The following is a 24,748-nucleotide window of genomic DNA, read 5'->3' as shown; positions in this document are numbered from 1 at the left end:
AGCTCCACTGATGTAAAATAGTGACATATTTCGAGTCCTCTCTGAAAAGTCCCTCGTTCCCCAAAACGATCTTCCTCTGGGCTCTTCATGCATCGTCCCATACTTTAAATAAACATAACTTCACTAACTTTTAGTCTTTTAGTTTGTAAACACCCATTCAAATGTCCCTCTGCTGCCTCAGTGCTCCCAGAGTGCACCTTGAGGGGAGGGGTCCTTCACACCGGTGTAAACATGTAGCTGTCCACACCATTGCCCGATTCAAAAACAAATGTAAGCGGCACATATCTAGATACTGGAAATAAAACACATCTAATCATTTAAGAGGGATATTTAGACTATTTAGTTTTCAGAAGAAAAACAATTTCCAATCATTATTTTCAATATAAATATCAATATCTGGTGGCCTCTGGGCCCTAAGCAGCTGCTTAGTCCGCTTATAGGCTAGGTCAGCCACGTGTGTAAGTCTGCAAGAGAAAAACCTTCATGTTGATGATATAACATTATATTATGTGATATGAAAGAAACTTCTACTTGACTTATATTAGTTTGAAGTAACTTTGCTTTTACCTGAGTATAATTTTTGGCTACTCTAACCACCTCTGCCTAACCTTAAAATAATGAACTATTTTGTTGATCATGTTTACCTGCATTTTATATTGTAGATAATAAATAGGCTATAGGCTACTGTCTTTTATGATTAATTTAATACCCAATAATGTAACCCATTAATGCTCTTATAATCATTCTCAATGATCCTATCATACACAGTCAATGTGTGCACCATGTAATTTTTTCTGGTGGAAGGCCTACCAAATACTTATCTCCTTGAAGATGTAATTGCTATATTACACAATTTTCAGATCTGTGTTCCTCATGCGAAAACATACCTGGAGTTTTGCTTTGTTTCACATGTATACCACACAAATCCTGCATATTTACGCTGAGTCCATCTCTCAAACACAAAACACTCCGTTCTACATTGTGATGTCATGCGGAAATACAGGAAGTGCATCACTGGATTTTTAAACTTCACATACCTTCACTAGAATAATTTGGATGATTTCAGCCCTAACATCTGTACTGAACAAAAGGTAAAAAGTAGCTGTTAATTTGAAAACCACTGCTTCATGACATCACAAGGTGAAACAGCATTTTGAGATTTGGAGACAAATAATAAAGAAATAATTGCTCAAATATGTGTGAATAAAACAAAACACAACTTCAGGTATGTTTTTGATAAGGTAACAACATTCTAGCATGGTTAAAAGCTGACTGGAGTCAATTTTGCATAATATAGGACCTTTAATATTCTACTTTATGTGTTGTTCTTTATTAATATAATTGCACCTTACAATATTACTAACAGTACAGACCGCCAAAATATACTGTAATTTATAGATGACAATCATTTTAAAACTCTAAAGAACGATCACGCCTAACCACTTTTGTACTGAAGTCTCAAACCGGAAACCCTCTCGTTTGTATTTCCGGTCTGGGCTGCGAGCAGCAAGCAGAGCGGATGTGAGCGTGTGGTTTTAGTCTCATTTAAAGCCATGCCTTCAACAACACAAGAGCTAGCAGACAATCAGGAGCCAATACAATGACACTAAACAATCTGGAGTGCTACAGACGTTTTCCGGACCAATCTGAAGCGAAAACAATAGAAGCGTGATCAGTAAAAGTTATCCGACTAAACAATTCTCCTGGGACATCGCATTCATATTTTTTGCAGCATCTGTCTTCCGGGATTGGCTGTAAGAAATCGCCTCATAGATTAGGTAAGAAACATTTTGAATTGCGTTTGCCATTTCTTTCATAGAAGATGCAATGGTGTCACAGATCAGGAAGCGTGTGCTAACTTTGCTAGCCACATTCAAATCAAGTCGTTTGCTGCGGTTTTGGAATGGTTAAAATGTAAGTTAAAGCGAATTGAGGGCATTATTTAGTGGTGATTGCTTTAAAACTTTGAATTGTCATTATAAATTGTTAAAGTAAATAGTTGGTTGCTTTCTGTCAGCTTAACTTGGTAAAGGGATCCTGTGCAGCACCTTCTAAATATATACGTATGCACTTTGGTAGTGGTCCTCATGTTCTTGCTGTGGTGATGGCAAAGCTAAAAAGTATAAATTGATTTTAGCTTTTCATAGACTCTAATTTAAAAAAAGATTTGTTATTATTAATATTATTATTATTAATATTAGTAGTAGTAGTATTAACAACAAGAACAATAATAATGAAATAATAAAAACACCTCAAACACCACGTCAAATTTAAAGGGACTGATGAACTGTATGTATGCAGCCCTGTGCCACCAGCTACTAGACTGATGGAGTTTAAAGGTGTTAGAATGCACATTTAAAAAGCCCAATATTCATGTGTTTAATGAAGACTCCTTTTATTGACATTTTCTACACTAGGACAACCATGGTCAAAAACTGTATGCCTCTTATCTGTAGCACTGAGACATCCATAATTAGCTTTTACAGAGGTACACCTGGGCACACCTAGTAAGACCAAACAGGGAAACAACTGACACACAGTGGCTGGTGGTGCAAATGTATAAAATGGCCTCAAAATGGTTCTTGCATAAGATTTCGAGATTAAATTTAATAAATGTGACATATCTGTATCCCCTGCTATGAGGTATGTTAAAATCAATCATCTATAGCTTTTATTGATAATAGTCCTAATGCTGATTTATTCTTAATTTCAAAAACATGGAAACGACTGCATGACATCATTTAATTTGGTGCTCACGTGAGCCTCTCATTTGGGTTGCCAGTTTTAATGCTGAAATCCAGTTGGTTTAAACCTAAAAGGACTCTGATCTGAATAGTCACTACCTAAACCCCAGCACCTACAGCCAATCATTAAACAGTGCTAGTGAAGCCTCTGAAGCTCAGTGAGTGAATTCTGGAGGTTCTGAGCTTTCACATAGACATGGCCTGTCCATATACTGAGAAAAACTTGTATGTGTCCTCTATCTGCAGTGGCAACCCTGGTTCAGTTATGATTGTAGTACCTTTTTTTTTACTAGTAAGAGTATAGGCTACATACAGTTCCTAGGTAGACCGCTTAAAAATTGGGATTAAACTGGGACTAAATTTAGAACTAATCCTAGGTTAGATCAGGACTAAACCAGGACTAGAACTGGTCTCAAGCCAGGGCCCAATAGGGGCAAGTGTGAATGCACCCTTAAATACCCTGACAGAATTAAAATCTACAAAAGAAAATCTGGAAATATCCTACTAGATCTGAGAAGTTTAGTTTTATTTGTATATTACTTTTTTTGACTGCCATCAGTGAATAGTCAGTGCAGGCCTAGGAGCTAAATACATTTAAAAAGGTTTAATATTCTGAAGTCAACATTTTTTTGCTAATGTACACAATCATTTTTACTTTGCATTTTGGGCTCAATGAATTGGGCAAAAATATGTTGTTGCGATTTTTCAGACAAGCTTTGTGATGAGATTTTTTTAAAAGAAAGATTCTGTTCAAAGTTCACATTCTAAACTTGTGCAGTAGAATTGACAAAGAGTGACATTGACTGAAAAAGACTGAAATATGAACTGACAAACTATTACAAGAATCATGGTTCAGGACATGTTTCTACAGATCTAATCTACAGTGTTGGTAGTTTTTGTGCAGAAGACGGGATGGTTTGCTGCTTTGCTGCTTTTAAATTTAAATAGTAATCGTGAGATATATATCTCACTATTATATCTCAGTTGACTTTCACTCACTTTTTCACTCACTTCAAGTTAATTAAGTGGACTCTAAGGATCAATATTATGGTACTTCCTGTGTGGTTCTAAAGGGCAATAAATCACGCATTAAGTTTCAATGCGGGTGTTTTTGTTAAATATTTTAAACACATTTAACATGCTTTTATCTTGAATGCATGTCTTTTTTAATAATGTAATACAGAGTCATGTATTTCTTGGATTTGAGCCAACAAACTGTTATGGGAAAGCTTTAATCTGCTTGTTATTGTACCATAATAAAATTCATATTTTTGACACGGAACACGCTCTCTCTCACGAGCTCTGTACAGGCCCTTAGATGACTCAACATTTCATTCCAAAAATAATAACAACAACAAAAGTTGACTATGCTCATCTTCATGGAGAATCTTAAATGTCACATTTTAAAACAATGCAATAACATCTCCCTGGAGACAAGTTGTTGATCAACCCTTCACCTAAAAAGTTACATAGTACAACTTTAAGTCTGTAATTTTCAGATGATTGTTTTTTTTAATGTTTTTCTTACAATAACACAATTCATATATTGTATTTTATTATTATTATTATTTTTTACAATTTTAGCCCATAATAGCTCGCAACTACAATAATCAAACTGTGACTAAAACTGGCAATGTCTGACTTGCCCATGGACACAATATTCAGACAATATTTGAATCAACAACCTTCTGTCTGGCTGCTTAACACACAACCCAGATGCATCACTCGTACAAAAATATTGAATTTGGGGAAAACTCATTGCAATTTTTCTGACAACCATTGTGATTAGATTTACAGTTCGCTTTATTTAAACAATTTTGTTCAAAGTAAAAAATTTTAAACGTGTCCAGAAGAACCTACAAAAAGACTGAAATATGAACTGACAACTAATACAAGAATCATATTCCAGAACATGTTTTATCACATGTGCTAAACTACACGGTTAGCAGTTTTTTAATGCAGAATAAGACAGTTTTTTGTGGGGGAAATTATGGTATAAAAAAAAAAAAGTTACAGCCTTTGTGATTTGCGAATTGTGTCCACTCAAATTGTGAATTTGATTTGGTTCTGATTAAAGGCCATGTACCTGATTTTTTTCTTTGGTAAAAAAAACACATCCAAGCCTCTTAATTATTCACAGTGATGAGTTTATAAGCACTTTACACTACTTTCAGAGTCAGAGTTTTGCTGTCACAGCAAACCTAACAACAACTAGCATGCTAACTTGCACTTTCTAATTATTGTACAGTAAAATTATCAGACAAAATAGAGTTGTTAAGAGTGATGTCGCTTCCAGCATTGTGGCTAAATAAAAATTAAAAACAAGTTGCCATTTGGACCCAGAAGCGACATCACTTAACAGCTCTATCTAGGGGGCTTATTTTGACCTCAAGAGCTGCTTATACAATATATCTGTACTGAGGCAAGACAAATTTTGCTCAAATACATTATGGAAAAAATCAGGTACAGGGTCTTTAATCTTTGCAAATTAAAGAACCTGCAGCCCTATATTGAACTAATTTTTCTCATCATGTCTTGTTCCCGACAGGCACCATGAGTGAGCTGAACGTGCCTATGGGCCCCCCCTCTCCGGCCGTGGGGCAGCAGCCTCCTGACGATGGGGGCATGGACTACAGGGATTGGGTGAGACGCAGTTACCTGGAACTGGTCAGCTCCAACCACCATTCTGTGCAGGCTCTGTCCTGGAGGAAGCTCTACCTGAGCCGAGCCAAGCTCAAAGCATCCAGCCGCACCTCTGCTCTGCTCTCAGGGTTTGCTATGGTCAGTCTCTCACATGTAAAGTAGGCCTGCATTATGTTGTTACTTTGCAGCTGATGTCATCACCATTCTCTGGCAGGGGGGTGAAGCTAACCGGAGACACTGCTAGGTCTGCTCTGTTAGACTTTAATATGAGCTTTGTTTAAACACAATCTGATCAGAAAAAACTGTCTTAGTTGGATTTTCTTGCTGCAGTACCAGTAAGTGGCCACTAATCCAAGTCAAGACAGCTCTAAGCTTCCAGAACCTTATCCATTTATGTTAGAATATAGGACATTGCAGTGGCCAAGTTTTATCTCTTAGAGGCTGTATTCTGTAGCCTAACCTTTTATAATGAGGTATAACATGTCCACATGAACTGTTGGGCATATCGGCTAGTTTTTGGCTGATAGCTGATATTTCCCAGTCAATATATGGACTGGGCTCTAGCGTTTACCAATTTGAAAGAAAATAGTATTTATTTTGATCGATTAAAAAGTCCTCAAAATGGCACCTTTTTAACAGGAAACTGAATTGGAACCTGAACGGAATTGGTTCATGTATATTATATGTGCATATTGTAACAAACTTCCAGTTAAGGGATATATTACTATATTAACCTTAAAATTCACTTAATGCAGGAACAGAAATGCTGGATGTTTTTTACGACATATGAGCAGTGCATAGCTGAAGAATTAGCTAAACATGAGTAAAGGTCAAAAGAGTTTTGGTTTTTTTTGGTCTGGTTGGAAATAAAATAAACATACAGGCCAGATAGGCACAATGAATATTATACCAAGTTAAAAGCAACTGTTACTTCTCCAGAGGTGGGTAGTACTCAGTTACATTTACTCAGCTACATTTACTTGAGTAACTTTTTGAAGGAACTGTACTTTTAAAAGTACTTTTCTAGCAGCATACTTTTACTACTTAAGTAAGAGTACTATTTCTTTAATAAAATATCGCTCGAGTAAAAGACTTACTCACAGTAGGAAAAGTAACCAAAACCAGTGCCAAAGCTTTATGTTGACAATTTGAAATGATTTGAACATTTGTGTTTCTTGCACCACTCCTTCTGATATTAAATAGTTTTTCTCATTTTTGTGTCCATCCTTTGAAAATACCAGATTTTGAGTATTATTTATTGGTTTGACCTTTCAGTTACATTAACTGCAAATTATAAAGCAGATGTTGCCTCCCAACAGTTACTCTTTAAGTTGCTGTTATTTGATTAGTAGTTTTCCCAAATACTTTTTTACTCTTGAGTCATTTCTTGGACCGCTACTACTGATTTGGAGATATCTGTCCTGTCTTTCGTAATGCACTTCAATGGTTTAGATTAGATTAGCTACCAATATTAGGATCAAAAATTTCCTCATACCATTAGTAATACATTGCTTTTAACACAATATTAAAAGCAACAACAATATGAGTATGCATTATAGTTTTCAGTGGTTTAGTAGCACACTAAAAAAGAGGCAGCTAGATAGACTAATGTTCACATTTCATTAAAACATTCCTGTTCAACATGGAAAGCATATCTGACATACGTTGAGGTAATTCCATAACCATTACCTAGCAACCATAAGGCCCAAGACTTGTCTAATTTACACAATAGTTACTATTTGGCAAATTAAATATATGACAACAGTGTCCTAAATATGTGCTTAAACTTTGAGGAAAATATGGTCCTTGTACTTGTCATTTAGGTGGAATGTTGTGTATTGATGACATACTAGATAAGGGAATTCTTTGCATGTTTTTGTTGTTCCTTTCAACATGCAAAACTCTCAGGGAATCTACAAGGTACTCCCCACAACATGAGAATACTGAGACAGAATAGTAATAACATAAGATTTGATTGATATACACGCCCCTTTTCTTAAAGCATATGTTATTCAGGCAGGCTACAGGCTTTAGTTGTCGCTAAAGGTGCTGTACCGGATTTTTACTATATTAAAAAAGTGATAAATGATAAATTTTATCCAATGATAAAATTGATCTCACCTCAGATTAACAGAGATTAGCATTTGTCTCATTGAATCTGCAGAAATCCGCAGCATTTTTCAGCCCCCTGTTTAATTTTTTTCCTTGATTTTTTTTTTCTGATATGGACAGGCCATGCGTATCCCCGATTGGCTGAAAAGTGTGTATTCTGGATCTCAGGCAAACATAGAGTGGTTCTTTGATGTAAAGTGCTTTGAGTGCCTTAAAGGTAGATAAACGTGACCATTCATCATATCCAAATCATATGTTACTACTATTCAAAGAACTTAAGCATGTATTTAAGAAAATAAAGTCGTGTTTAGACTACACTATTGTGTAAATTAGTCGACCTTTTGATTGATTTCAGATGGCTAGTATTTATTTAACAGTATTTTATTTTAGTATTTTAAGAACAACTTCTTTAGAGGATTTCTAAATTAGTAATTGTTGTAGAATACATTGAAGTAGCCCGAGAGTTGAAGAGAAGAGGCATTATGCAGGAGTTCTAAGGTAGTAGAAGTTTATGCTCAGTTCTTGTTATTTTGGCCTATGTCATCAGGAGGTATAATACTCCCTACAACAGAAACATAGCCAGACTGGAATGGACAACACTATCATAATGTCTTGACGTTTCATGCCTCCGGGTGCTGGGTCCTGTACTGATAGTAAATAAACTTCTCCTGCGTCATGCCTCTTCTCTTCAACTCTCGGGATACTTCCATTTATTCTACAATACTAATGGCAAGGCAAGTTTATTTGTATAGCACAATTCGTACACAAGGTAAGTGCTTTACAGAATAAGAAAGACATTAAAATCACACAAATCAAAACATAAATAATCATCATAAAATTACCATTAAAAGAGAAGAGCGCAGAATAAAAACCTTTCAGTCATATGCACAGCTAAACAGAACCGTTTTGAGCTTGGATTTAAACATTGTCAAAGTAGAGGCCTGTCTCACATCTTCAGGAAGACTGTTCCAGGTTTTAGTTGCATAAAACTTAAACGCTGATTCCCCATGTTTAGTCCTGACTCTGGGCACCAGCAGGAGGCTGGTCCCTGAAGTCCTCAGAGTGTGAGATGGTTCATATGACACTAACATGTCGGAGATATACTTTCGACCTAGGCCATGGAGAGACTTATACACAAACAGAGCTGCTTTAAAGTCTATTCTCTGAGCCACAGGAGCCAGTGCAGAGACCTGAGCACAGGACTTATGTGCTCGTACTTCCTGGTTCTAGTCAGGACCCGAGCAGCAGCGTTCTGGATGTACTGCAGCTGTGTTAAGGCTCGTTTGGAGAGGCCAGTGAGCAGGACGTTACAGTAGTCTAAACTATTGGAGACAAATGCATGGATAAGTCTCTCTAAATCTGACTTTGACAGTATACCTTTGATTTTTGCAATATTTTTTAGGTGGTAAAAAGCTGCAGATGTTATTGATTTGATGTGGCTGTTAAAGTCCAAGTCTGAGTCCATTATTACCCCTAGATTTCTCGCCTGATTTGGTTTTAGAGGTTTTAGAGAGAGAGACTGGAGGTGACTGCTGACACTTTCTCTATGTTTCTGTGGGCCGAAGATGATGACTTCAGTCTTGTCTGAGTTTAGCAGAAGAAAGTTGTTTTGCATCCACACACTGATCTGTTGGATGCAGTGGCAGAGTGAATCCACTGGTCCATATTCATCTGCTGCCAGTGAGACATAGATCTGAGTGTCATCTGCATAGTTGTGGTAAGACACATTATTGCTGCTTATTAACTCGCCTAACGGCAGCATGTAGAGATTGAACAGCAGGGGTCCCAGGATTGAACCCTGGGGCGCCCCACAGGTCAGGGACATTTTATCTGATATACAATTTCCAATTTCAACAAAGTACTCCCTGTTTTTCTAAATAGGACTTGAACCAGTTTAGTGCTGTACCAGTGATGCCCAGTCCCCTAGTCTCTGTAAGAGGATCCCATGATCAACAGTCTTGATCCTGTTAGATCTGAGTGCTGCCTTTGACACTGAGACTTTGCCTGCATCAGTGTGTCATTTGTCACCTTGATAAGAGCAGTCTCAGTGCTGTGGTGGGGTCTAAAAGCTGATTGGAAGACATCAAAGGAGTTGTTAATTTCGAGGAAGTTAATAAGCTGTTGGTAAACAACTTTAATGCTTTGAAAATACTTTCTGTCACAGGTGGCCATGGTGGAGGTACAGCTGGAGATGCAGTACAGTTACCCGCGGGTGCTCTTAATTGCCTTCAGTGTGTGCACCACCGTCCTGGTCGCTGTGCACCTCTTTGCCCTCCTCATCAGCACCTGCATCCTGCCCAACGTGGAAGCAGTTAGCAACATCCACAACCTCAACTCCGTGAGCGAGAGCCCCCATGAACGCATGCATCACTACATCGAGCTGGCCTGGGGCTTCTCAACTGCACTGGGCATCCTTTTGTTCCTGGCTGAAGTTGTCCTTTTGTGCTGGATAAAATTCCTGCCTGTCGACGCCAAAACAGAGCTGCCTCCAAAAGATCCGCCTCCGGATCCGCAGAACAGCGGGTGGCAGGCTGCGTTGGCATCCACGATCATAATGGTGCCAGTGGGAGTGATTTTTGTGCTTTTCACGATTCATTTTTATCGTTCACTGGTGCGCCACAAGACTGAGCGCCACCACCAGGAGATTGAGGAATTGCACAAGATAAAAATCCAGTTGGATGGTCATGAAAGAATGTTACAGAATGTTTAAAATATTCATGGACTTTTTATTGCTTTGCCAATACTCGCTTATTTATTCTTTATGTGGAATTTACACAGGAGGGAATTGTTACATAAAAGGGCTACTTATGTGATACTGTTTTCTGGCCTGGACTATTTTTGGTTGGGGAAATATTTGGACGTGTCACATGAGAAGACGCCAATCATTTCCACAGATGTTTGTTAATTTAGTCAAAGCAAAAAAAATGGACAGTTGAAATTGGAATTCAAACAGGATTCCTGATAAGGAAAGAGTGGTATGCAGAAAAGGGAAGCCAAATCATAGTTTCTAAGCTATATTTATCTAGTCTTAACAGCCATTCAAATTCACTGCAAGTTCTATACAAGGCTGCGTTCATGTGAGCACTGAAAAGTTTGAAACAATTGAAAAATTTCAGCAGTTTGCCAACATTTCCAGGTAATATAACTTGATTGGCCAGGTGGTCTATTTCATATTCCGACTGGCTACCTCTGACTTGTATGTGGTTTTTAAATGTTTAATTCAGTAAGTCTATATTTGGAAGTAATAAAATAACCATGATTAGCTTAATTGTAAATGTTCGCTAGCTAGTCACTTCTTTCTGTCGCTTGTTAGCCACTAGCGACTCTGCTGATTTTAACAGTCAACAGTGAAAACAAATGCAACTTCACAAATACAATCAAGTAATAAAATGAATGCAACTTCACACATCAGGTGGCTAGTATTTATTTAGCATTAAGGATAACTTCTTTAGGGCTTATATGCCTGAAGGTAGATAAACCACTAGCCATGTAACCATTTATTATCAGTCCTTGTTGTATGTTTACATATGTAACAGCACACGCCCTTAACTTTAAAAATCAACCAAAATTGCACCATCCTCAAATGCCAAGTTGTGAATACTCAAATGTTGCAAGGATAAAATGTCATTGAGTTGGGTTAAGCATGTAGCTAGCTTATCAAAATACCAAATCAATCCAAGCTCTGCAATGCTAGCTGCTTTAGTCTTTAAAGATTTTGATTTAGAATTGGTTCTGAGGCCAATTTTTACAAAATATAAAAAGCATGTACCTAGCTAAGCCTGAAAAAATGCTGCAAGAAACCATATTGACCACTTATTAATCATTTGATTTATAAAAGAGCTGGCTCTGGGGCTTTCTTCTACCACAGAAAATAAGAAACAGTTCCCAACTACTACAAATAAAGTACGTGACAAATATTTAAACCAAAATTATGTTGTTAGTCTCATATCAATGTTGTGATTTTGTGCGCTAGCTAGCCAGGCTCATATCTACCTTTATTTTAAACTGTTAGCATTTTTACTCTTTTTTTTAAGTGTGCTAATTTGCTAACCGGCTTTTTATAAGTCAGCCGAAGTTTACAGAGAACTTTATATATGCATTTAAAAGGTTCCACTGTTGAAACTAAATGGACTAAAATTTAAACAGTTTGAAATGTAGATGGGATTACCATAAACGGGAACAAGGCGGCACTAGCTAGGTCTATTTGCAGTCAGTGAAAAATGTGTTTACTTAGAAGTTGGCCTCCAGGGCAAACACAAACATATTTTTATACTTTGTTTCCTTTTTAGACTTTACTGTTGATTTTACCGGTAAAGCTTATTTTCCCAATATTTGTCCAGCTAATATGGATTTTGTATCTGTAATGTAACTATTCCAAGATGTAGACAGTTGGAAAGTAATCAAATGCTTGGACTAGGGTACAATAATTTCCACTCTGGGATCTAAAATTAAGAAAAAAAAAACTAAATGTATCTGACCCAACCAGGAACAAAGTAGTAGTATCACTATTTATAGAGTTATTAATGGGTTTATTAGTGGTAAGTAAATCAAAAACACAAAATAAGTGATCTAAGTGGCCATATTTCTACCACCTCTTGTAAACTTACTCTTATGTTATTCCTGTAAATTATTCAAGTTTCTGACTGGTTAACTTAAAAAGATCATATTGTAAAATTATGCAATATGGATAATTTTGCAATATTTTGGCACACAAAGGAAAAAAAAAATATTGTCAATGTTTACAACTTGAGAAACCAGCCATTTTTGTCGATATTTGGGATGCACTGATCCAGCTTTTTCAGTTCCGATACCAATTTTGATACTCTGGCTTTAAGTATCTACCTGATATCAACCGATACTAGTGCAGGGACTTATGATGGCACTTATTTCCTTAAATCAAAAATAACATAAGACAAAACTGACTCAAATGTGTTTTGTAGCATTAGTCATACCTCAAACGTTCTATAAATAAAACTTCAAACATTATGGGATATTCTGGGCCAATGGTGATAAGTAAATAGTCTCATTACCTAAATCTATTGGCTCAACTGGGGTATCGGCTGAACTGATATTTTTAAGACGATACTGGATCCAGCATATTTTCTGGATTAGTGCTGACATCCAATACCAGAATCATATCAGTACATCCCTAGTCTATATCGTGACTCTTGTATGTGTGCCTACTTTTCTTTTTCACTGTGGCAATTGCATGTAGCACCTTTAACACAGACAGGCCCATACTGCCTTCTTTAAACTAGTGGTGCATTCGAGGCCTCTCAGCTGTTCTGTAACTTCAAACTTTTTACTGTGAGAGGAGGGCTATATACTCGCAAGCACTTTTCCCAGCACGGCTCATATGACACAGAGTAATGTAAGCCTAAAGTGGAGTCGGTGATGCATTCAATGTGCAACCAATCCGCTTTCTAAATGTCTTACTTACAGATACTTTTTATACTGTTACTGAATATTTTTCAAGCCTCTACTGCACAAGTTTCTGGTGCTGCTTCACTGTGAATGTTACTGTCAAAAATACTGCTCTTTTTAATATGTTTGCTTTTGTTAACTTAAAGGGCCTATATTACTGTCATTTTTTATCTGTGTTACAATGTTGTTTCCTCATCAAAAATGTACCTGGAGTGTTTTGTTTTTCTTTGTTTCATTCACACATGGTTGGCACACAGATCCTATTTTGTATTTTTAGGCTGTGTTTGTCTTTCAGACTGAACGTCCTCTGTTCCATCTTGTGATGTCATTAAGTGGTAATAGAGAAATAATTTCACTGTGTTTTTAAACTCCTTACACCTTCACTAGAATCATTTGGGTAATTTGAATCCTTGGAATTGCCGAACTTTGCCAAACTTTGAAGCTATATTGAACCATCTCCACCCCTCAGTACACGCTAGAGGATACTGTAGACTTTCTGTGGCAATCTCAACTGGACAAGGCATGAAACAAAATAATATTGTATGTAGTGTATTGCATTATAAACCAGTTCAATTTAAGCTAAAAATGGCTGCTAACTTTAAACTGCCATTGAAGACATCACAAGGTGTAACAAAGCATTTTGCACTTTGGAGATGTAGACAGCCCGATAATGCAGGATGACTCGAACATGTGTGAATGAAACAAATCAAAACTCGGGGCATGTTTTTGATCAGGTAACATGGCTAAAAGCTCAAAGGAGTCAACTGTGCGTAATATATTACCTTGAATATTTTCTTGACAAAGGAAGAGGAAATGAAACTTGGCATGACTTTCGTACAGTGTGCTGATAAATACAGGATTTTGTGCCAAAAAAAAGTTATTGTGGTGAAGATGGAAAATGTGAGGGATAAAGCATGAAAAATGTGCCATCTTTTGTATAACATTCCAAATATTGTAACTGACCAAAGCATTGCCGTGATGTTTGTTTTGTTACTGACACAAAGCTGCACTGCAAATGGTGCAGACAGAATAAAGCATTTACAAAATAAAGGCCAGTTGTTTCATTTTTATATAGCACTTTTTAGACCAAGTAGATTTGCATTTCATTATTCATTTTCTCCTCATACTTGGTGGTAGTCAGTAGGGTTGTCAAAAGTATCAAAAATCAGATACTAATCAATACTGAAACAAATTTTTAAACTAGATATTTATTTGAGCAGGTATTGATACTGCAAAAAATGACATTAACATCCTTTTATTGTCATTGGTATCATAATAGGTATTGAGTATCGCGTCTATTCCCGAGTATCGAAAAGAGTTTGAAATTTTAGTATCATGACACCACTAGTGCTAAGTTGCTTCTATAACCAAAGTTGCCCTGAGGTGTGAAATGTCTTGCCCAACACCACAACAGTATAGCCTGGTCAAAGCTGGGATCACTGAAATACAGTGTATAAGGACACATCAGTGTTATAAATTAAGAAATAGTTTGTTTAATAAATATTTTTATTCAACTCTATGATCCTTAGTGAGGGTTTGTGGCAGTGGTGGATAGCACTCAGTTACATTTATTTTTCTAGCAGTGTATTCTTACACCTACTTGAGTAATGTTTTTGTTGAAATAACATTGCTCTTACTTGAGTAAACATTTTGGTTACTCTTCTCACTGTGAGCAAGTTTATAAGTGACTAAAGCTTTATGTTGTCAATGTGCAATGATGAACATTTGTGTTTCTAGCACCGCTCCTTCAGATATAATTTAGTTTGTCTTATTTTTGTGTCTCTGTTTTCAAAATACCAGATTTAATCATTTAATGTTTCACAAAATACTTTTTTACCCTTACTTAAGTAATTTCTTGAAACATTACATTAATATGTCTACTTGAGTGATTTTATTTTGAAGTAACATTACTCTTACTTGCAAAAATTTTTGGCTACTCTTGTGGTTTGATTCATCTGTCTGACAATATGTGGAATCAGGCATTAAACACAAAATATCTGGATATCCAGTAGCCATTTACAAGTTATTGTATTATTATCAATCTTAGAAAAAAATAGATAGATAGATAGATAGATAGATAGATAGATAGATAGATAGATAGATAGATAGATAGATAGATAGATAGATAGATAGATAGATGATCAATAGACTGACATAATTAAAAAAAAAGCACAACCGAAACACAGGTTGGTAACACAATTTCAATTTAATAATCTGGTAACAAACTTTTACACACACCTGCATCTGTTTTTAATGGTTTATATGGACTTGTATACTTATTTGTTTTGCTTGTTTTTCTGCTTGTATTGTATTTTAAACAGAGCACCCATGAAGAAGCGAGCCCTCCTTGGGTTCCCCTGTATAAATAAAGATAAAGAAAGAATGTTTGATGCACTATGTAACTTTTATGCAAATGGCATCTCCGGTGAGACAATCAGGTGGCAGTCCCTCAGAGATGTTACATCATGCACCCTTAATGAAATGCAGAACACTATTGATTTAAGTATAAAACCACACACAATGTTGTTTTTATTTTAATTTTATATATATATATATATATATATATATATATATATATATATATATATATATATATATATATATATATATAAATGCAGCTAAAACACATTATAATACTAAATTAATTAACTCATTACAAATAATCACGTTACTGTATTTAAGTAGATTTTGGGATAATAGTACTTTTTTTAGTAGATCTCTAAACCTGTTGGGGTAGCTGTATGAAAGTGTGACCTAAAATGCTTCTGAAGTTGTGGTAAATTAAATAATTGAGTACATTTGCCTCCCAGGTAACAGTACTTTATTTTCAATACTCTTTCCACCACTGATTAATAGCCAATGTTTATGTTGTATCTCTCCTGTGCAGTAGGGGGCAGACTGCGAAATCAGCTTTGCGGAAAAAGCCTCTTTCCCGTTACCATCGCAACCCTCAACAGCTGCTAGCATACTATTAGCTTGTGTAGTTTTCTTTGCCTTTAATTGCGGTTTTATGCCTGTATAACTCTGTACATAGAGGGGAAATTGTTCGTTTTGGTCCTTAAGTGCACGTCGTAAATAATCATGGCGGACACGTGGAATACAGACACTGGAGAAGCCATTTACAGAACCCGGGATGTTATCAAGAACATGAGGATCAGGTAAGCAAGCGGATAAAAGACACTGCTCGAGCGTAATCTGACGTGTTATTCATAACTTTACAGGACTGTACAGCTAAAACACATTATAATACTAAATTAAGTGACTCATTACAAATAGTCACGTTACTCTAATTAAGTAGAATTTGGGATAATAGTACTTTTTAGTAGATTTTTAAACCTATTGATTGTGTATCCCAAAAACAGCGGCTCATTCTTTGTCCAGCTGTCAGTTTGAACACGCATAATAATATAATCTGTAACCAGAATTTTAAAAAAAAAAGTTTGTATGATATTTTTTTGCAGTAGACAAATTGCAACATCTAATCTAACAGTGTATTTAAAATTTTCTGGCTAAAAGCTCTATTTGTATAAAAGTGACAAATTAGTTAATGAAATACAAATGTTTATAGATAAAATATTCAAAGACACAATAGGAATTATAGCAAATTAAGGCAACAACTGAGAAAAAGTGTAATTAAATTGCTTATAAACAGTAAACTAAGTAAACATGATTTTGACGCTCTGGGTTCCCCCTCATCTTGCTCTAAGTCACTCCCCATCAGAGCACTATCACAACACAGTTGTAGTGTATTGTTTTGTATCATGCTTTTCTATATTTATGGAAAATGGCCGTATGGGAGCATGGGTCACATGGGCTTGTGGGCTGAGCATTGGACTGAATCAAACTGCTAACTGTAAGGAGGGTTCAAATAGGGCCCAGGAGAGATTACAAGATCACGCAAACATGCATGAATGAGATCTAAAACCACTTCAGGTATATTTTTGATGATGAAACAATATGTTATAACATGGTTGAAAGTTCATAAAGTATTTAGCATAATACCCCCCTTTTTAAGATGTGAAGGCTAGGGATTTTTGTTAACAAAAATGCACATTTTAACCAAATTCATTTTAGCTAGTCCATAAGCATAAAGCTTGAGACTCAGCAATCCTAGATAACCTGCATTTCCCATCTATCTATCTGTCTGTTTGTCTGTCTGTCTAAAACTGTGACTATCACGCTTGAGGAACTTGCTTTGTATATTTACTCATGCTGGTTTGGTGCTTGTCTTTCAGGGTGCGCATTGAGAGGCTGACGTCCACGGCTTCTCTGTCTCAGCACCTCCAACAGCAGGTCCTGTCCCAGCAGCACGATCCCAGCAAGAAGAAGAAGAAGAGGGGGGACATCGAGCTGGAACCCCTAGCCACTCCAGGACAAAAAGGTAATAGGATCGTTTCACCCTGACATATGGTTAAAGGAAACCTCTAAAACGACTGAAAGGCCTTCTACCTGATTTTTCCCATGTATTTTCCCAATAATGTGCCTTGCCCTAGTACAGATATATAAGCAGATCTTGAGGTCAAAATATGTCTACTGTGTACTGTCTGCATCCATTTAGAAAGCTCTTTATTGTCCAATAATCAGGCAATGCGTGGTTAGCATATTAGTTGTTATTATCTTCACTGTCACTGCAAAACTCCGCTCTGGTCATGTGAAAAGTGCAACCTCATCGTGGTTAATGATTACGATGCTCAGGAAATGTATAAAGTAAGTGAGGAATAACTTTGGACCACTATAAATAATTTAAAATAAACCATTTCTGTTTTTTCATCTTTTTAAGGCAGTAAAAGAATCTGGTAGAGCTCCTTTAATAACAGAAGCAGCTCCATTGACTTTCTGTTGAAAACTGTTGAACCGACTCTCTGCTGCTAATCCTGCCTCTTCATAGTGGGATTTCACAGTTGCAAGCTATGTTAATGGTGTTAATGGTGTCAAATTGAAGATGCACTCTGTAACTTTTTCTGGTGGAGAGTCTGGCACTTGTATGTCTTCATGGAGATGTTGTTGTGCCTGAAATGTTCCGTAGTATACCATTAAGTATTAAACTTGTACTTCTGGTAGAGATTCAGCTGAAGTGAACCCCCCAGAAGTGTTAGTCTCATTGTTTTGAGAATTATTGATATTTATAATTATTGATATATATTTTTATTCTTTAGGTGACAATGAGGAAGAACTGGTAATTGGCTGGCAAGAAAAACTCTTCAGTCAGGTAAATGTAAATGGTTTACTATAGGGATGGTCCAATATGGATCTTTTTAAGCTGATACCGATATCCAATAATATCCAGTCTGACTCCTGTGGCCAATAAGTAATATTTGCCGATATGTAATATTGAAGGGGGGTATTACACTTCTATAGAGTATTAAATGCTAACACACAACATATTTAGATCACTATGTTTATTATTTTTGAAAATGCTATATTCATCAAAAACAATGTATTAACATAATTTTGACGCTCTGGGTTTCAGAGCACTATCACAACACAGTTGTAGTGTATTGTTCTGTACCATGCTTTTTTATATTTATGGAAAATGGCCATACGGGAGCATCGGTGATATGTGCTTGTGGGCTCAGCTTTGGACTGAATCAAACTGCTAACTGTAAGGAGGGTTCAAATAGGGCCCAGGAGAGGTTGCAAGATCACGCAAACATGCATGGATGAGATCTAAAACCACTTCAGGCATATTTTTGATGATTCAACAACATGTTATAACATGGTTGAAAGTTCATAAAGTATTTTGCATAATACCGTTTTTAAGTTGTGAAGGCTAGGGATGGGAGTATCGACACTGAATCAGTACAATTGTCGATACTGCAAATATCAAAACGAAGTAACAGATTCCAATCTTAATGCTAAGCATCCATTTTAGACATATTAGGGTGAGTGACTCACTATTTTGTGTCAAAATGCCTCCAGCAGCAACATTTTGATCTGTCCCATTTGTGTCAGGTGTTTTGTTTGTGCTGTACAGCCTATTTGAGGTTCTTTTGTATACATAATGTTAGTTGATATGCGCTCACCCATAAGGTTAAACTAATACTGAGTATAGGTATTACAAAAATTACCCCCAAAAGTACTTATTGCATCACCACCAAAACATATACATTGGAACCTATACCATATATCACCCATCCCTAGTTTACTACATTCTGTTCTCATTGTTGCAGCCGTAATGATAGTAACTGAACATTTCTTTTTCTTGTCTTTTTATACATGGCTGTAGTATGAATATGAGCTCTTCCAAAACGAAAATGCCTGCCAGAGCCATCTGGAGCACCAGTATCACTCTGAAATCAAAGCTCTGATCAGGGGCAAAGGTCGACGCAACATCCGGATATTTACCTACACAGATCATGACCGCTACACCAACCTGCTGGTTGGTGTGTTGTACTGCATTATCCAACATGTATTTGTAATTTGATCAAAATAAACAATAAACAAGATACATGTTTTCTTTTATCTTGTAGCAATGCACGGAAGATGCTCTGACGACTAGTAAATCTGGCCCTACGTTATTGGCTGAAAGGATGGCTAATGTAAGGCACAGGAGACAGGAGAGACACACAATGTAAGTGAAACCATGTTTAATATTATATAGTAATTAAAGGAACTATATGTAGCTTGTACTTTGACTCTTTCCACAATCTTGCGTGACTATTCACTTAACACTCTGATATTTATATACTATTGCATCTGTTATATTATGACTTACTTTGTATTACAAGTATCTTATTCAATTCATGTTGTGCTTGCAGAGATATGGGCCTTCCCAAATCCAAGATCATAAATTGGGAGCCTTCAGAGGAGTTCATCAGAAACACCCACGTGGTCAACAACACCATGCAGACTATGCACATCATGGGAGACCTGGGTCCTCCGGGAAGGTACCACTGTCCTATGAATCTGTTTGCTATGAGCATAGGGTTTGTTGTTAACATTCAGTGTGTTGTTTTGTTTCAGATTGGGTGAAAAACAGAATGAGTGTTTGCTGCTGACCATAAAAACAGATGGAATTGGAACAGTCATAGTAAAACCAGACTTCAACAGAGGGAAAGAGCCGTACAGGTACTTTGACTCTCAAATCATGCACTAAGATTTACAGGGTAAGGTCTGAAACCTTCTCTTCTACATAGAGCTGTTGCTTTGCCTAGAATGTTCCACAGTTTGTCATTAACCTTATCTATCTCTATGGAGACAATCTGTGGAGATTTTGATCAATGAAAACACCTGTAATTGGAAAACAATCCCATGTAGATATGTAAAAGAATGAATTATAATGTAACAAAGAAGTCATTAAAACAAGCGACAAATATGGTATGGAATTAGTTCTAAATTAATCTCACTTTAATAGCCTTTCTGTTCACTTTATCTTACCAGCAGAGGGCACTAGACACCTTACCCAAACCAGCTCTGGTTCTGAAATTGAAATATGCTTAAAATGTAGTACTCATTTCTGTTTAAAAATATTGTCCTCAAGCAGCTTAGTTATAGAAATGGGCCCATTAATTTCCTGTTCAAATCTGTAGAACATGATTAAAAGTCCATTAAAAACTATTTTGCATTATATGTCTTTAAAATATGTGTTAGAATGTCCTTGTATGAATTCAGATGTGGTTGGATGAACATGCTTTGCATGTGTTGTGTTACAGGATCATAACAGAGGGGGACAAGAAGGAGGTGTGGTGTCTCCGAGTGGATAATGCGTCTGAGGCCATGGTGAAGGAGGACCAGGACAAGGAGTTGCACCTGTACAAAGATGTGAGTGTTCACAACATGGTTGTATGGACAGCCACAACAGTCACAACATTTTTTTATTTATCTGTTCTCATCTCAGTGTTCTATCAGATGTTACTGCCCTGAACAAATCTTACATTTCAAACATACACTGCAGATCTTAGTGCAATTGTAGTTATTTGAGGATGCACATTTTAAACATGTCCAGGAGTAGTAACATTTGAGAAAAAACATTCAAGATTCCAATGCATTTTGTGGAAGTCTAAACTAGAGGGTTAGTAGCTTTGTAGATAAATAAGAATTTATTTATATATTTTAATCAAATCATTATGACACCTTATAAATACTTACATTCCACTACAATATAGCTGATTGAAACATTAAATCAAACTAAATCTTATTATTTAAATGTGCAGTTTAACTTCTCTTTTATATGCCATGTTTAATTTTTTCAGCTCTACGTTCAACATAAAGAATATTTGAACAGTCTTGTTGGATCAGACTTTGAAATGGTAATTTTTTCCATCCTCTTTGAAGTCATATACTGTAAGCGTTATACTGTACTGTATAACGCTTTGAAATTTTGTTAAATGTGCAATATGTGACTTTCTCGTGGTCAGCCACCTGTTTGTTTTCATGGAGATGTTCCACAGCATGGCATTAACCTTATTTATTTCTTTGGAGACAAGCTGTTGACACAACCAAATTACAGGTCAGATCTAAGCAGAGGCATATTTATCAGGGTATTTTCTGGCAATTATAGTATAATTGAATAAATGGAAGCTAGATAAGACTAAGCCATACTGTGGAACATTCCAGTCAAAGCAATAACATCTCCATGGAGTAAAGCAGATGGCGGACCTTCTAAGCGGATCAGTTATGCAGAATCAATGTGATAGTTGTTTCCCCTCACCATTTACCCATCCAAAGTTGTATTTGTAGTGATTTGTACATGTTTGAGCAATCTTTAATTGCTTAAGATGTCATTTTGCCGATCAACCCTCATTTTCACTGCCACTGCTATACGCCCTCTGTACGTACTTGGTTATCTAATTTTATTTTCTTAATAGGTGATATGCGTGGGCTTCGGAAGTGTTGCATAGTTATTTTGGCACAAATGAAAAAAATGATAAATCCACTGCTCGTTAACGTGATGCACAGCTATTCACTGGAGGTGCCGACAGCTCCGACGCTCTTTTTTTTGTGATGTCAGCTCCAATTTGGAACCGCAGTTTTCTAACAGCTGACTTCCTTCTTTTATTAAGTCATTTTAGATGAATAATGTGATTTAAAATGTCCAAATTATCCACGGTTGTCATAGATTATAACTATATAGCAGACACAAGCACAATATATCTTCTTTAAAATGAGAACAGTCATATTTTTCTGTTTTTCTTAGCCTCCTCTAGGGACTTTGAGATATGTGATGAATGGAGAGATTGGTAAGAAATAAAATATAAATAAAATCTTGCCACATTCCATTTTGGCTAAGTCTGTAACTTTTTTATGTCCAAAACAGTGTCATCCAAAGGATTTGAATATGATAACTTATACATCCACTTCTTGATGGAACTACCAAACAGTAAGGACGTTATCATTTCATATCTTGTTTTGTTGAATTCTCTCCCTTGAAAAAAAAAAAAAAAGTATTATTATTTACACTTAGTATGTACACTTACTCTTATTATTAAACAATTTTCAGATTGGTCTAGTTTACCTTTCCAGCCACTTTCTGGAGTAACACAGACCTGTCGCACCAAATCAGTGGGAAAAGTAAGTAGTCTGTAAAAGAGTTAAAAAAAGAGTTAAAAAAAGAACTGAAACTTTAGAACCAAAGTTTAGTGTTGTCACGGTACTAAAATTTAAAACTTGATTTTGATACTAAGGAATGGACTCTGATACCACGATTTTCAACATGTACTTTCTTTTATCTTACCATGGGCCTTATGTATTTGTAATCCCTCAAATGTAGTGGCCCATGGGCAAATACTGGTCTGTGTGTCTTATACTTGTTCTGATACAGCTCAAGATCATTATAAACTATTCAGGAAAGGTTCATTTCTGTCCTGTGAATGTGACATTTTTTAGTGTTGATACCTGTTCAAATGAGTATCTAGTTTTATTGTTTAGTATCTGATTTCCAATACTTTTGACGACCTACCAGTTATATTTATAACGTATGGATATTTTTTACAGGATGACGTAGCTTTCTTCAGCTTCCCTTTTAACTTTGAGGCCTTGTATATGAGTGAAAAGGAGAATGAAGGTAAGTACAGAAGAACTTTATTCTATTTTAAATATGATGCTAATATTTTAATTGTTTTCACAAGGTATTCCGCAGTGGCCCGTCTTGTACTTCAAAGTTCTATCTCTGGATTTTTGGCAGCGTTATCGAACGGAAGGATATGGATATCTGCTCTTTCCAGCTGTGCCTGGTATGTTATTGATTATCAAGGTAAAAATACTAAAATAACAAGATTTTTTTCCATTATGGATGTTTTTATTACATTGAGAAACATATAAAAACATGTGTCCTTACTGTGAGCAGGCTTACATCTCCACAAACTTGAGCTGGAGGAGGGCATCCTCCTGCTTGTTTCCAAAATGTTGTTCCTGTGGCTCTAATATTCCACAGTATGGTGTAAAATGTATCCATGTTCACAGAGAAGGTTCTGAAGTTCTTAAGTTTCTATCTCCATGGAATCATGCAGTTGACTTTTACCTCCAGAAAGTTACATACTATCACTTTAAATTACTGACAGTTTATGTGAAAGATTATGTGTTGAAATGCTTGGTGTTTGTCCAGGTACACACACAGTAACATGCCATACGTGGAGGCCTCTTCAGATAGGCACAGTCTCTGCTCTAAGGCGATTCTTCATTGGGGGGTCTCCAGAACTAGAAGACCTGAGTCACGTCAGGATCCCGAGCACTTTTAAGGTGAGTGATCTCAACATGGACATGCGCAATAGGCTAATCCTCCAACTAGGTACAGGTACCTACACTTACATAACTGCTCATGTTCTGGAGATGGGTCCCTAGGTTTTAATAACTAGCGAAAAGGAGATTAGCAGGTTGCTAGTTAATAAAACTATGTTGTCCATGTTACCTTAAAACAGTTCAGTTTAAACAAATAAATTAATCAAGTTTTGTTTAAAAGACTGATCTAGTATGCAACTAAAATCATAAAAAGTATTTTTCATCTTTTCATTCCACTACTGTTGAATTCATGCCTTTAAACTGTTTGCAGGGAGAAAGACTGAGCCGATTTGGCTTTAGAACAGAGTCATCCGGAAGTGTCACTTTTAATCTACACTGCATTCAGCAAGCTCAGTAAGTGTCTTCTCTAGTACTAAGTCATTGCAGCATTTTATATTTTATATATATATATATATATATATATATATATATATATATATATATATATATATATATATATATATATATATATATACACTTTGTTCCAGTGCCTTCGTTGATGCCATTGTGCTGAAAAAGAGAAGGCAGAAAGTTGTGGACCAGCTGGGAGGGTTTAGTCAACAAGGCGCTGTCTACAACATTCTAGGTAATACACATTTGAAATTATTTAATTAAACCTATTTTATCTTTATATATTTGCATATCTAATAATAATTTGTTATTTTTCCTCCACAGAGGCGTTTCAGAGAGCCAGGAGAAAGATGCAGGAAGCCAGAGAGGGTCTTCCCCAAGATCTAATAAATGCTACTACTGAACTCAAAATTGAATCGACAGCATAAGAATTGTTCATTATTTATTCATTGCTACATATTAACTGTCAGTGTACACACATGAGCAGTAACATGTATAGAGACAAATGCATTATAGCCACTTTTCTAGATTTTGTAAAATGATTTAAGAGAGAAAATATTTGTTTTAAATTACAGCAACCAACTTTAGTTTATATTTTGCAATGTTTTATACTTTTATACATTACTCTAATAAAAAGAAGTTTATTTGTTTTATTTGATTGACTTGTTTTTAATAAAAGGTTGTGTTAATTTTGACTGTTTGGAAAATCTTCAGCAAATGTACATTATTTGTTAATAGTTTTAAAATAATTCCTAAAA

At 36.1% G+C, this 24,748-nt stretch overlaps 2 protein-coding genes across 2 annotated transcripts; both read left to right on the top strand.

Moving 5' to 3' along the window:
* The first annotated feature begins 1,494 nt into the window (after window positions 1-1,494).
* Window positions 1,495-13,973, top strand: orai2 (ORAI calcium release-activated calcium modulator 2). The gene is made up of 3 exons (XM_033979037.2): window positions 1,495-1,778; window positions 5,293-5,525; window positions 9,664-13,973. Exons 2-3 carry the CDS (start codon window positions 5,298-5,300, stop codon window positions 10,207-10,209), a joined length of 774 nt encoding a protein of 257 aa, XP_033834928.1. The 5' UTR covers window positions 1,495-1,778; window positions 5,293-5,297; the 3' UTR covers window positions 10,210-13,973.
* A 1,991-nt stretch (window positions 13,974-15,964) lies between these two features.
* mks1 (MKS transition zone complex subunit 1) lies at window positions 15,965-24,554 on the top strand. The gene is made up of 18 exons (XM_055226500.1): window positions 15,965-16,081; window positions 17,159-17,304; window positions 18,080-18,132; window positions 19,150-19,302; window positions 19,394-19,494; window positions 19,682-19,810; window positions 19,887-19,991; window positions 20,576-20,684; window positions 21,116-21,172; window positions 22,060-22,102; window positions 22,180-22,242; window positions 22,363-22,433; window positions 22,857-22,926; window positions 22,991-23,095; window positions 23,467-23,600; window positions 23,911-23,993; window positions 24,128-24,225; window positions 24,315-24,554. The coding sequence occupies exons 1-18, from the start codon at window positions 16,005-16,007 to the stop codon at window positions 24,416-24,418; spliced, it is 1,701 nt and encodes a 566-aa protein (XP_055082475.1). The 5' UTR covers window positions 15,965-16,004; the 3' UTR covers window positions 24,419-24,554.
* Window positions 24,555-24,748: the final 194 nt, after the last annotated feature.

The sequence above is a fragment of the Periophthalmus magnuspinnatus genome, chromosome 14, assembly GCF_009829125.3.
Source record: "Periophthalmus magnuspinnatus isolate fPerMag1 chromosome 14, fPerMag1.2.pri, whole genome shotgun sequence".
NCBI lineage: Eukaryota > Metazoa > Chordata > Actinopteri > Gobiiformes > Gobiidae > Periophthalmus > Periophthalmus magnuspinnatus.
Note: the sequence above shows the minus strand (reverse complement) of the source record. Positions and strands in the feature narration are given on the sequence as shown.